Source organism: Hipposideros armiger, unplaced genomic scaffold, assembly GCF_001890085.2.
Source record: "Hipposideros armiger isolate ML-2016 unplaced genomic scaffold, ASM189008v1 scaffold_178, whole genome shotgun sequence".
In the NCBI taxonomy this organism is placed as follows: domain Eukaryota; kingdom Metazoa; phylum Chordata; class Mammalia; order Chiroptera; family Hipposideridae; genus Hipposideros; species Hipposideros armiger.
Window position 1 is genome coordinate 621052 of NW_017731528.1, and position 13801 is coordinate 634852.

The 13801-nt window shown below is 40.2% G+C and overlaps 1 protein-coding gene across 8 annotated transcripts in view; it reads right to left on the bottom strand.

The window, feature by feature from the left end:
- The window catches only part of IFT88 (intraflagellar transport 88), a 112189-nt gene extending 101589 nt beyond the window's left edge, over positions 1-10600 (bottom strand). For all 8 annotated transcript variants that reach the window (XM_019652384.1, XM_019652387.1, XM_019652385.1 and 5 more), the window contains exons 1-2: positions 10469-10600; positions 4767-4862 (exon numbers count right to left, since the gene is read on the bottom strand). In XM_019652384.1, the coding sequence (XP_019507929.1) occupies positions 4767-4856 (90 nt within the window). In that variant the 5' untranslated portion in view covers positions 4857-4862; positions 10469-10600. The remainder of the gene's footprint in view (positions 1-4766; positions 4863-10468) is intronic.
- Between the last annotated feature and the right edge of the window lie 3201 nt (positions 10601-13801).

Below are 13801 nucleotides of genomic sequence, written 5' to 3' on the forward strand. Positions count from 1 at the left end.
CCCTCCCCACACACTCCATCTTCTTCCACACAATGTAACCATCACTACTAGACCTTCCTGAGAACGCCTTGGTACACAAAAGCCATATTCTCTACAAGCAATGGGGCAAATGCTTCCTCTTGTTCCGTTTCCGTTTGCCCAGGTGAAAATGACTTTTCATCTCCCTGGAAAGGTGATGTCTGAGATTCAGACTAGAGCTAACCAGGGCAAACGGAGGTCTCCACGGAGTCCAGGCTGCAAAGCCATTGGGAACGAAAGCCTCAGTTGAAATACGCGTAAAATGTTATTATACTCTGCTGATTCCTGACCTGTACTCATATGAGTATTCTTCTGCAAGAAATTTGAGGAAAGGAACATAAGTCAAGGACAAGATACAAGTGTCCCTAGGTTTCCTGGACAAAATGCCACTTTCAGACTCTTGAAAGCACCCAGTCTTACCAACTGACAATTTCTAACCAGCCTTTACTTTCTCTCCTTCACTAACACACACTCTGGCTCTAACCTTCATACACATCTCATGCACAATTCCCACATTAGCTTCTGATTTATTTCAATCTACAGTCTCCCCTTTTCTAAGGTTTTGCTTTCTGTGGTTTCAGTTACTGGAGGTCAACTGTGGTCGGAAAATATGAATCACCCTTTTGTCCCACATCTCCATGCTGTATACTCGTATGCTCCCTGCCCGCCAGTCACTCAGTAGCCGTCTCAGTTATTTGACAGGTTATCAGACTGACTGTCGGGGTATCTAAGTGCTTGTGTTCAAGTAACACTTATTTTACTTAATGTCTCACTCACCTCCCTTCCTCTCATCTCGTAGGCAATTATCATCTCACGTCATCACAAGAAGGGTAAGTACAGGACAATAAGAGATTTTGAAAGACAGGCCACATTCACATAACTTTTACTAGAGTATACTGTTATCATTGTTCTGTTTTATTATTAGTTGTTGTTAATCTCTTACTGTGCCTAATGTATAAATTAAACTTTATCATAGGTGTGTATGTATAGGAAAAAACATAGTATTTATAGGGTTCAGTACTATCCCCAGTTTCATGCGTCCACTGGGGGTCTGGGAAAATATCCTCCGTGGATAAGGGAAGACTACTGTACTTCCCACAAAAATATACTTGATTATTAAAAAATAAATATAAATAATACATAAAATAGGGTCAATGTCAATTAACTTTTTAAAACTCTGCACACAATTAAAGTAAAATGTTTATATAACCAGGAGATAATACAGTACACTTTATTTTTTATTTTTTATTTTTTATTTTTTTTTTAGCCGAGCCATCCTGTTGGCAGCTCAGCGGCAACTCAGCTCGGGCCGTGCATCGAACCACTGTTGCTCAGAGCTCGCACTCTTGAGCAAGCTCTTAACCAATTGAGCCACTCAGCCGGCCCTACAATACACTTTAAACATTTTATTATATGCACGCATTCTTCTTTAATTTTTACTTTAAATAATCTTTATAACCTTCCATATCAACTACATAAAATTAAATAAGTATATAATTCTCAGTTAGCCATAGAAACCAGGCAACTTTCTCATGAAGTATTAAACCAAACGCAACCTTCAGCATACGTAATTAATTACACTACTTCAGCAGATCTTTTAGGAAAAGAAAGTCTTCTCATATTCCTAAACTATTAGTAAAATTAGATTAATCAGCTCAATGAATTCTAACTGACAAACTAAAAATTGTCAACAAATTCTCTAATTATGAATACCAACTAACACAACTTTTGTAATTTTTTCTTCATGATTTGATTAACCATTTGTATAATCTAGATACCGTATTTGCCGGCGTATAAGACGATTTTTTGGCCCTGAAAAATATGCCTCCAAGTGGGGGGTCGTCTTATACGCCAGGTACACTTCAGATAGACTGCCCATAGTGCTTGCCCCGTGCCATAGTGGCCTCCCGATGCCCGCCCACTTCATTCCACATACCGTTCAGGCATCAGCAGCGCTGCTGGGTGTATGCTCGGCTGTGTGCGATTTTGCGAGTGTGGTAAATTCGGGTTACCGTATATTTCTTTACATATGCATTGAAGATTCGCGATTTTGCGCTATCATGGTGCCTGTTAGAATGTTGAAGAGCTCGCACTTGCGCACTAGTGAGGTCCCAGGGAGATGCTGATGCAAGGGTGGACCAGACTGCTATAGTGACAGGGCGGGCAAACAGGGAGCAGGGACCAATCAAATCAGGCTTTGTATACAGCCAACAGCCAACCACAATACTGCACCATTGTACAGTACAGCATAGAAAATGTTGACCAGTCAAACCCCTATCATCCCTATCATGGCACCAGCCAAAAGAAAGAAGTATGATGCAAATTTTAAACTGAAAGTTATAAACTTTGCTAAGGAAAATAATAATTGTGCTGCTGCAAGACAATATGGAGTAACAGAAAAGATGGTTCGGGACTGGAAATCAAATGAGAAAGCATTAAAGAGTATGCCAAGGGGTAAGTGTGCATTAAGAAGAGGCACCCCACACTGGCCAGAACTCGAAAAACATGTAGCAGACATGGTGGCTCAACATCGCCAAAACGGTTATGTGGTGACACAAAATACAATACGCTTGTTTGCACTTCAGTGGGCCAAATCAAATCTGATATTGTTTTACCTTTTATTTGGTGTGTGGAAGGTGTGCGGAAGAGGGGGTAGTCTTATACGGCGAGTATATAACAAACTCTGTATTTTGAGTGGAAATGTTAGGGGGTCGTCTTATACGCCCAGTCGTCTTATACGCCGGCAAATACGGTAACATCTTAGCAACCGTTTCAAGTAATTCAGTTATATATTAAATTTGTTATTATTCCAATTAATTAAGATAAAAGAAAATAATGGGTAAACCAAATATCATTTTTATTTTACTGTATGATTTATTTTTGTGTCTGACAGTCTGAATATTCACTTGAAATGAAATAATCAAGCCAGACGGTGACAACCTGATGAGTTAAGAAGTTTCTCTGGTACTTTAAAAACAATCATATTCATGATCTAATTCCATCTCTGACTCTATCCAAGAAAAGGTTTGATCAAAATACACAAAGTTATTTATGCATAAAACTGTTCACTGCATTGTTGTCATTTACAACAGTAGAAAATTGGAAATTAATATCCTATGATCAGAAAATAGTTGTAATCAACTGAATCTATTATGTAGCCATGAAAATTATGCTTATTTCAATTTTTAGTGTCATGAGACTTTGCTTATGATGTAGCTGAATGAAAAAAAGCAAACAGAAAAATAAATGCTAGTCTAATTCAAATATCCTAAAACTGTTAGTATGCATGAAGGAAAGACAAAGCAATGAAACACTGATAGTTCTGAGTGATTGAATTATGGGTAATTTTGTTTTCCAACAATGCGCATGTATATTTTTTATACATATAACTTTTATAACTGGGAGAAATGGGAGCTATGCATAGTTTTCATAATTTATACTAACTTAGGAAAATGCTTACGTTTTCATACAAATTTTTAGAAAGAAGATTATACAGTCCTACCTATGTGAGTGCATGTGCGTGTGTGTGTGTGTGTGTGTGTGTGTGTGTGTGTATGCAGGTAGAGAAACACCTGCGCAGTACAAGGGAATACAACAAAACATCAGGGATATATCTATTATAGGTAATTTCTGGGTTACAGGATTTAGGTCATTTTATTTTTTTCTCCAATCTTCTATATTTTTCAAATTTTCTACAATGATCAGTATTTCTTAGATTTTTATTTCATATAGAATAAGTTAATGGTTTCTATTTATTTTCCCTGTTTTCTTTCTAGGTCTTAAATTTACATACCACCATTTTTCTCCAGAGGAAAAATAATTTAAAAATGACTAAAAACTATATGAAAAACTCTAGAATAGAATGAGATTTCCTAAATTAGTTTAAAGTCCTATAAATGCTAATATTTGATTCTTATATACTAGCAAGTAAGTTAACTCCCATATCCTTCACCTATACTTTTCTTTCATATACTAATTCAAGATGTGTTTATAAAGACGTTTTTTTTTTTGGTTTTGTTTTTTTACAATTTGGAAACGACAATATAACTCTTATAATGATATAAATAGATTTAAAATATTCAAATATTTGTCTTAGTAACAATTTGATCTTTTAAATGACTATACCAGTAAATATTAAGCAGATATAGATTTGTTGACATAAATTGATACTAATAAAAGAGAAGCAGGTTACAAACTAGTACACACAGTATGACACCTTTTTATCCCAATGATATACAGATGTACATGTATTTGCATGGGGAAATGTTTGGCAAGATAAACACTGTAAGTTAGCTACTGGTTATCTCTGGGTGTTGACAGTTTCTATTATTTTAATTTTTCTTATACCTAGTTCTATTTCCTGATCTTCCTATAACATACTTATGTAACTTAATTAAAAGAAGCAAAATAACCCTACATGACATTTGAAATTTAGAGCATTAAAAAAACTGACTGATTTTAGGTCCTCCGAGTGACCGATGTCTTCTAACTCACACATTCAGAATGCCAGTGCTGAAGGATACAAGTTGTGACTGATCCAGTTTTGTCCCCATAACCTTTCTCATAATTTTTTCCTTCAGCTGCTATTATTATTATTGGTGGAAGTTAGTAGAGTCTTCAGTAATAGCACTTTTCTAGGCTTTTAATCAGCTTACTCAAAGCATAATAAAGCAGAACCCTCAAATCCAAGCTTTTCTGAACCAGCTGCTTAACAAAGAACAATATAAAAAGCAACCAGATTTCATTACCTCGGTGTCATAGGTTGGGTTGTAGTCATTATAACCAGAATAGAGGTCATCTTCATCTGTTTCTGGGGCCAGGTGTACATTTTGCATCATCTGTACCTATGAAAAATCAGCAGTGTAAATCTGTTCTTGGGATAAGAAGTAATTCTTAATCGAAATCAAGTATTTAACAACCTTTTTTGGTCAAATTTACCTCTACACATTTTTATGGCTTCAAATTTTTTTCATATCAAATTCTCAAAACTAGGTCGTCAAAACATTCATTTGTTGCCCTCGTTCCACATTTATTCCAAACCTAGTATGAAAAGACAGTGCCAGGCACTAGAGAGGGGCACAATTTATCATCCTGGTTTTTGAGGAGCTTAATATCAAGTGCAGAAAAAAAGCTATGTAATAGTCAATTACAGTGCAAGGCGGAAACCACTACACACCGACCGGAATAGCTACATAAAAAAGTCCCAAAACACAAAATGTCTGAAAAGATATGGAGCAACTGGAATACTCATTCATTGTTGGTGGGAGTGTAAAATGGTACAGTTTTGGAAAAAAGTCTGGCGGTTTCATAAAAATAACATATATCTCTTATGATCCAGCAATTTCATTCCAAAGTATTTACCCAAGAGAAATGAAAACATGTGCCTACAAAGAGATTTGTACAAGAATGCTCATAGGAGCTTTACTCATAATGGCCCCAAAAGAGAAACAGACCAGGTGCTCATCAATACAATGGATAAGCAAAATGTGGCATATTTATGAGTGGATAGTATTCAGCGATAAAAAGTAATGCATTCAGATGCCATGTAGAGTAATACGGCAGAATCTCACTTATGCTGAGTGAAAGAAGCCTCACGCAAAGCAGTACATTTTGCGTTGTTCCATTGATCTGAAGTTCTAGAACATGCAAAACTATGGTAGGAAACACAACACAGGTTGCTTCTTGGGTGGGGGTGGGTGGAATGAGAAGTGGCATGATAGAATTTTCTGGGATGGTAAATGTTCTGTACCTTGAGAGGGGTTTGAGTTACACAGGTGTATGCATTTGCTTGCGATACCTGCTTTTGTTTGTAAATTATTTCTTGAAAGAAAAAACTAACAAAAATGAACCATAGTTAATATGCATACCTATATATTTAAAGAAAAGCTTAATATCTGTAATTGAGTTTGAAATGCAAAACAAAAAAGATGGATAAATGAATAGATATGTGAGAAAGCCTGTATAGAAAAATGTTAATGGTACAATCTATGTAGCAGGTATGAAGTTCACTGTAAAATTCTTTAAACTTTGATGTACATTTGAAATTTTTCACAATAAAACCTTAAGCAAAAATGTAAGACAGAATAAAACAGGTGTCGAGACAAAGTAAAATAGAAGCATGAGAGAAATGTAATCATTGTGTGTGTGTGTGTGTGTGTGTGTGTGTGTGTGTGTGTGTGTGTGTGTATATATACTGTAAACGTAAAAATCACTAAAGAATCTGGGAAAAATTTCTAGGAAAAATCATTCAAATTCAGTCATTATTTTAGGCAATCTGGGGATGGGGGGGGGGAGGCTAACTACCCAAGGAATGTAGCAGCACTGAGATATACTGTCCATGTTAAAATACATATTTTCTTTAAAGATTATACAATTTTAAGTGCACTAGTAAATTCCTACAAAAATTTTAGCTTGGGCCGGCTGAGCGGCGCATTGGTTAGGAGTTGTCTGGGATGCCAGCTCTGAGCAGCAGGGCCCCAGTTCGGATCCCACATGAGGGCCAGTGACGCTGCGCCCTGTACAGCTAAGATGGTGAACAACAGCTCGACCTGGAGCTAGGCTGCCATGAGTCGCCGGCGACGGTGTAGGCTGCAGTGGGGCTGGCCGGCAGCGGGCATGAGCTGCCATGAGCCGCCGTGAGTGGCCCTCACCTGGGAAGAACGCAATGATAATATCAACATGGGCCAGCGAAGTGACGTCCTCCACAACTACACTGAAGAACAAAAAAGGACAGCAACTTGTCTGTTCCCCTTCTCCGATTCCCCAATGCTCTTCCCCGCCCCCAATTCCCCAATAAAATCTTTTAAAAAAAAATGTTTAGCTTAATCTTATTGCGCAGTATGCCAAATATATGTGACTACTCATAACCTTTTTAAAAATGTTTATATGAATAAAGTCATTAATTTTTTAGATATAACCCTGATACCATACAATGTACCCATTTCCAACCCAGTGGTTTTTAGTCTATTCACAAGGTTGTGTAATAATCACCACTGTCTCATTCCAGAACCTTTTCAACACCCCACAAAGAAACTTGGAACCCCTTAGCAGTCACTCCCCAGTCCTCCCACCTCATCTGCTTTCTGTCTCTATGGATTTGTGCGTCCTGGACATTTCACATAGATGGAATCACACAACATGTGCCCTTTTGTGTCTAGCTTCTCTCACTGAGCATCGTGTTTCAAGGGTCATCCACGTTGCAGCCTGTGTCAGTGCTTCATTCCCTTTTATGGGTGAATAACATTCCATCATATGGATAAGCAACATCTTCTCTATTTATTAGTTAATGGGCATTTGGATTGTTTCCACTTTGTGGCTGCTATGAACATTCCTGTACAAGTTTTACAGTGGACATATGTTTTCAATTCTATACAGTATATACCTGGGAATGAAACTGCTGGGTTATATGGCAACTCCATGTTTAACTTTTGGAGAAGCTGCTAGACTGTTTTCCAAAGTGGCTGCACCATATTATTGGGTCATCAGAAAAGTCATGACGCATGTTTGCAACAGATGGCACTAGTTCATTTTTGGAAGTACTAGAGTCATTCACATCTATGTTATTGCTATGTCACTTGACAGCTGACAGTTCTAGCTTCATTCTAAAAAAAAAAATTGAGCAATTTGGTTGAGTTTTGGAGATTTTACAACAAGTTGAAGATGGAAGACCAAACTGTGCGTTTTTGCCATATTTTACTGTTTTACTTCCATAAAGGGAAGAAAGCGCGTCAAGCTTGTGAAAAGTTGCATAAAGTTTACGGTGACAATGCTCTACAAGAACGTCAGTGCCAACGATGGTTCATGAAATTCCATGCTGGTGAATTTGATATCAATGACGCTCCTTGGTCAGGGAGGCCCAACGAGGTTGATGACAACAAAATAAAGGCATTGATCGAATCAAACCCACGTCACACACACGAGAGATTGCAGAAACACTGAATATCCATCATTCAAGCGTTCACAACCACCTGAAGAAGCTGGGATACGTAAGCAAGCTCGATATTTGCGTTCCACATGAACTCAAAGAAGTTCATTAGACGGCGCCTATAAACATCTGCAATATGCTCATTAAACATGAAGAAAACAATCCTTTTTTGAAGCGACTGATAACTGGTGATGAGAACTAGATTGTTTGTTTACAACAATGTGGTGCGCAAACAATCTTGGTCCGACATGATGATTTGCTTCAAATGACATTGAAAGCAGACATTCATCAGAGGACGGTTATGCTCTCATTCTGGTGGGATTTTAAAGGTGTCGTGTTTTTCTAGCCCCTACCAAGGAACCAAACAATCAATTTGAATGTCTACTGTTGGCAATTGGACAGTTTGAATGAATTCATCATCCAGAAATGTCCAGAGCTTGTTAATTGTAAAGGAGCTGTGTTCCATCGTGACGACGTGAGACCACATACCAGTTTGATCACCTGTCAAAAATTATTGGAGCTTGGATGGAATGTGTTGCCATACCCACTAAACTCGCCTGACCTCATGCTATCAGACTTCCACTTATTTCACTCTCTTCAAAACCCCTTGCGTGGTATAACGTTTAATTCAGATGAGGATATAAATCGGCACCTTGTTCAGTTTTTCACCAATAAAGACAGGTCCTTCTATGAACGAGGAATTATGAAGCTCACTAAAAGATGGCAAAAAGTTATCGAACAAAATGGGCAATATATCATTGATTGATCTTTGTTCTTTATATAAATAAATGACTTTTGAAAAACATAGACAAATACGTCATGACTTTTCCAACAACCCAATACATCCCACCAAATGTATAAAGGCTCCAATTTCTCCATGTCCTAGCCAACGTTTGTTATTGTCCCTCTTTTTTATTACAGCCATTCTAGTTCCTGTGAACTGGTAACTCCTGGTGATTTTGATTTGCATCTCTCTGATGACTAACAACATAGCACATCTTTTCATGTTTATTGACCACTGTATGCGTATGTCTCTGGGAAAATGTCTATTCAGATGCTTTGCCCATGTAAAAAAAATAAGTTATTTGTCTTATCTGTCTTATCCATTTATTCTGGATACTAGATCCTATCAGATATATGATTTGCAAATATTTTTTCACATTCTTGATAGTATCCTCTGAAGCACAAACGTTTTTAATTTTGATGATGACAATTTACCCATTTTTTCTCTGGTTGGTTACACTTTGGGCATCACATCTAAGAAACCACTGCCTAATTCAAGGTCAAGAAGATTTCACTTCTATTTTCTTCTAAGAGTTTTATGGTTTTAACTCTTACATTTAGGTCTTTTGAATTTCTCTTACATTTTGGAGATGAAAATTCACTATGAGTGCAATGTCAATCAAAGAGAAATATTCACTCCAAAATACCTCCATAAGGTGTTAAAAGTCACTGATAGAAGATATACCAACTATTGTAACTTACAAGCCTTAGCTCAGGTAAGGCTAAAACAGTGGTTCTCAAACTTTAGCATGCCTCAGAAACGTAAGGGCTTGCTCCAATACACATCGCTACTCCCCCAGCACCAGAGCTTCTGGCTCAGGAAGCCGTGGGTGGGAGTCATCACCATGCCTCCAGCCCTAAGAATAAGCATCTCTAACAAGTTCCCAAGTGCTGATGCTGCTGGTCTGGGGACTGAAACAAGAACTGCCTGATTACCAGCCTTCTTTAAGTCTGTTTGGCTTACACGGATGCCATAAAAACAAGCAGCTTTTACAACTAGAGATTCTTTCCACTGGATTGCTACCAGATTGAAAATAGTTTATATCTGGTGAACATACGAACTTTAAAGATGTGGAAAGCTAGGCGGGAAAAGATGAATGTAGTAGTACCCACGCTAACAGCTCGGGTGGCAGAACAAAGGTAACAACTCAGGTTTGCTGCAGTCTCCAAGGCATTTCAAAAGCACATCACGAGCCTGTCATGTTGAAATAATCTGGGCATGACGCTCCCAGAACATCAATGAAATTCCAGTAAAACCTCTCTTGAAATGTGAAAGCTATTTGTTTTTATCATACTCTTCTACAGACTGTGCTAGACAGCCTACATCCAAGAGACCTATTACGCTCCTCAAACGCTCACAACCAGGAAATCTACCAGGTAAAAGAAAAAGTAGAATTTCAGGCTCAGGGGGACTCTTGGGAAAATAGCCTCGGGGTGTTTCCGTCCTTGAGGGTGTCAGTACATGCTGTGTGCACTCTACTGTGTGCTGGCACATTTCACTGACTCAAGCTGTCAGGGGACAACTCCAAAAGCTTTACGTGACACAAACATTAAAAGTCTGCTGTGAAAGGTCTAACTGGGTGTCGACCTTCCCGGTTCCTGAAGGACACGGTCAGCGGGGGAGTGCCCCCGGGCAGGCAGAGGCCCCTCGCGGCCCGCACAAGCCAGACCCGAGTCCCCGAGGACGGCGGGGAGCCCGCGCCGGTACCCGAGGCGTCCCCGCCCCCTGGGCCCTTCTCCTACCTAGCGGTGAGGGAAGCTGGGCGACCGCGAGTCAAGCCCGGGGCGACCAGGCGTTGTGGAGAATCTAAGATCCTGAGAAGGCCGAGAGGCACCAGTTGGTTGCCACGCGCGAATCCAAGGAAGCCTCTCCCACAGTCCTCCGCGCCAGGGGCGGGGCCTGGAGGGCGGAGGAGCGGGGCAGGGTCGGAGGGGAGAGTGGCAGGCCCTGGAGGGCGGGGCCAAAAAGGAGACAGCAGGGCGGGGCGGCGAGTGGAGGCCCACCGCAGAGGGGTGCTCATGGGCAGCCTCTTTGGGGAGTGGGAAAGAAAGGAAATCAAGGTCTTATAATTCCTGATAAAAATCAGCCAGAAAGCAGATGTACAAAGAATAACACTAGGTTACTTTGAACCACCTCCCATAGCCAGTACTAATTTGTGAGCTTTTTCCCGTTTTCCGTGCAATTACCCCCAATCCCTTTAAAATTAGACTCCTGAGAGGCCTGTCTGGGAGCCTCAGCTCCTCTTCCTCCTCTTCCTGTACGCATTACCCGTTCCCACAGCACCCTGTGCACACCTTTGTCAGAGCTCTTCATGTATTCTTGTCTGGTAAGTGCCTTAGAGAGCAGGGACTGAAACTTTCTGCCCCAAGCACCTAGAGCCAGCTTCATAGTAAAGCTTAAGAAATACAATATGAGGGCCAGCCAAGTAGCGTGTTGGTTTAGAGCTGGCTTGGGACGCCGGAGGGCCCCGGTTTGGATCCTATATATGAGAGCCAGTGACACTGCCCTCTACAGCTAAGATGCTGAACAACAGCTCAACTTGGAGCTGGGCTGCCTTGAGTCGCCCGCGATGGTGTAGGCTGCAGCCAGTGCTGCAGTGGGTTGCCACGGGCTGCTTTGTGTAGCCAGCAGCAAGTGTGAGCGGCCACCCAGCCGCCGTCAGCCGCCATCCAGGCATCAGTGGCCGTCCAGAAGCCGGTGACTGATCTGCCTCACCTGGGAAGAGCAATGATGGTGCCAACTTGGGCCAGTGAAGCAATGTCCTCCACAACTAGAGTGAAGAACAAAAGGACAGCAACTTGTCTGTTCCCATCCCCCAATTCCCCAATAAAAATCTTTACAAAAAAAAAAAAGAAATGTAATATGAATGAGGAATTAAATTCATAATTGTTTAATAAAATTAAAGTTTGTTTGTTTGGATTTTAAAAGATAAGTGAAGGGGGTAAGGGGAGTCTAAAGATAGCAGTAATGAATAAGTTTTAAACATTAAGTACATGTTGGGAGACACTTCTCCATGAGTCTCACTTTTATTCTGGACTATTATGATGGTTAATTTAATGTGTCAACTGGACTAGCTCATGGCACCTGGTTTTATGTCAAACACCAGTCTGGATGTTGCTGTGAAGACATTTTTAAAGATGTGATTAGCAGTTAAAACAGTAGACTTTGAGTAAAGCAGATTACCCTCTTTTATGTGAGTGGCCTCATCCAATCAGTTGAAGGATTTCAGAGCAAAGACTGATGTCTCCCAATGGGGAGGGCATGCTACTGCTACCTCCAGACTTGAGCTGCAACATCAACTCTTTCCTGGCCTGCCATATCCAGTTTGGACTTGCAGCCCCTACAACTGCATGAGCCAATTCCTTAAAATGAATCAATCTCTCTATATAGATAGATAGATAGATAGATAGATAGATAGATAGATAGATAGATATTGGGTTGTCGGAAGAGTCATGATGCATTATGCAACAAAAAACATAGAAAAAATACATTGTGACTTTTCCGACAACCCAATATATATATATATATATATATATATATATATATATTAAAGCTAGTCTCCCTCCGGGGCAAAGGCTGAGCACTGTGGCTTGCCACTCACTATAAAAGATTGAGGTTTTTCTAAGTTTGTGGTTCCTCAGCTGTGACACAAACCCATTGCATGTGAAGCAGCCCCATGGGACTTGGAAGGCAAGGGGAACTGAAGGGAATATGAGACTCATGCTGCTGGCTGTGCTGTGAATAATAAAGTCCTTTGTCTCTGACCCAGTACTTTCTACCATAGTCCATGAAACAGTGTTAACTTGTTAGCTTGGAAATAGGGTAAAATCATATAGAATTCCTGATAGTATCTAGCTATGGTGCCTAGCTCAAAGCATGTGTTCACTACATGTTTGTTGAATTAATTAGTGAACACTGTAGAGTCCTTCCTTCACATCACTACACTTCAATATAGACAGACAATTTTCTTCTTCTTAGGTCTTCAGGCTATATATTGCCAGCTTCCTCAAAAAAATTTCTCTTATTGGAAATAAATTAAATTTCCTTTAAGCTTGATTGCTGTTTAAGCATGATCCATACAGTTCCTTGGCCAGGGAGTGGTCAGCTATTTCTTTCATTTTAAGTATTGTAACCCAGCTGTTATTTATTGAGCCGGCCTATATTGCCTGACAAAAATGTTAGGGCCACATAGCTTGGTATCACTAAAATATAAGCTCCATAGAGAACAGAGATTTTTGTCTCTTTCGATCTAGCCTATGTCCCCAGTGCCTAGAGGAGAACTTGAAATAGTTGGTTCTCGATACTTATTTATTGAATAAATTGTCAAGACTTGTAATGCATCACATATACAGGTGGGGGTGAAGGAGAAGCAAGAAAGAAGCATGAACCCCAGTTTGGTATAAGCAATGGGGTGAGAGTTAGTGCCATTTATGAACATGAAGAACACTAGTGAAGAAGCAGGTTTGGGAGTGAAAATTACTTTAGTTTTAAACATGTTGCATTTCAGGGGCCTGTAAAATATATAAATAGAGATGTCAAGTAGGCAAATGTATAGAAAGATGTAAAGCTGAGAGAAGCGATTCCATCTGAAGACAGACACTTGGGGTTCACTGGCTTCTAAAATTGATGGCCTTGAAATGGGAGGAGGAGGTAGAGGCACAAGGAAAGGCAGCTCGGAACTGAGCCAGGGAGCTTTGGGAAGGTTGGGACCAGGGCATGGCTGCTGACCGAATAACTTGCACTCTGAATGGTGATCAAGGAGACAGGGATGTGAGAAGGTATGGATTTAGACCTGACAGTCTCTGGGAGGGTGTGGGCACATAGTTCTAACAGAATTCTGCTATAGCAGAAAGAGGGACTCAGTGGCTCTGGTAAGAGACACATTTCCTGTCTTCGTGGTAAGCTGTCAATGGCAGCAGCAAGTAACTGGCAGGGGCTGGCAGCCAGGAGCAAGTGAGCGCCAGCCTTGTGGACATTTATTCTGTGGACGGTGGTGGAGGGCATGTCCCGTTTGGTTTTCCGCGTTGGGTTGATTCTCTCATGGCCTCAGGGTCAGTGCTCTTGAAGGTCTCAGT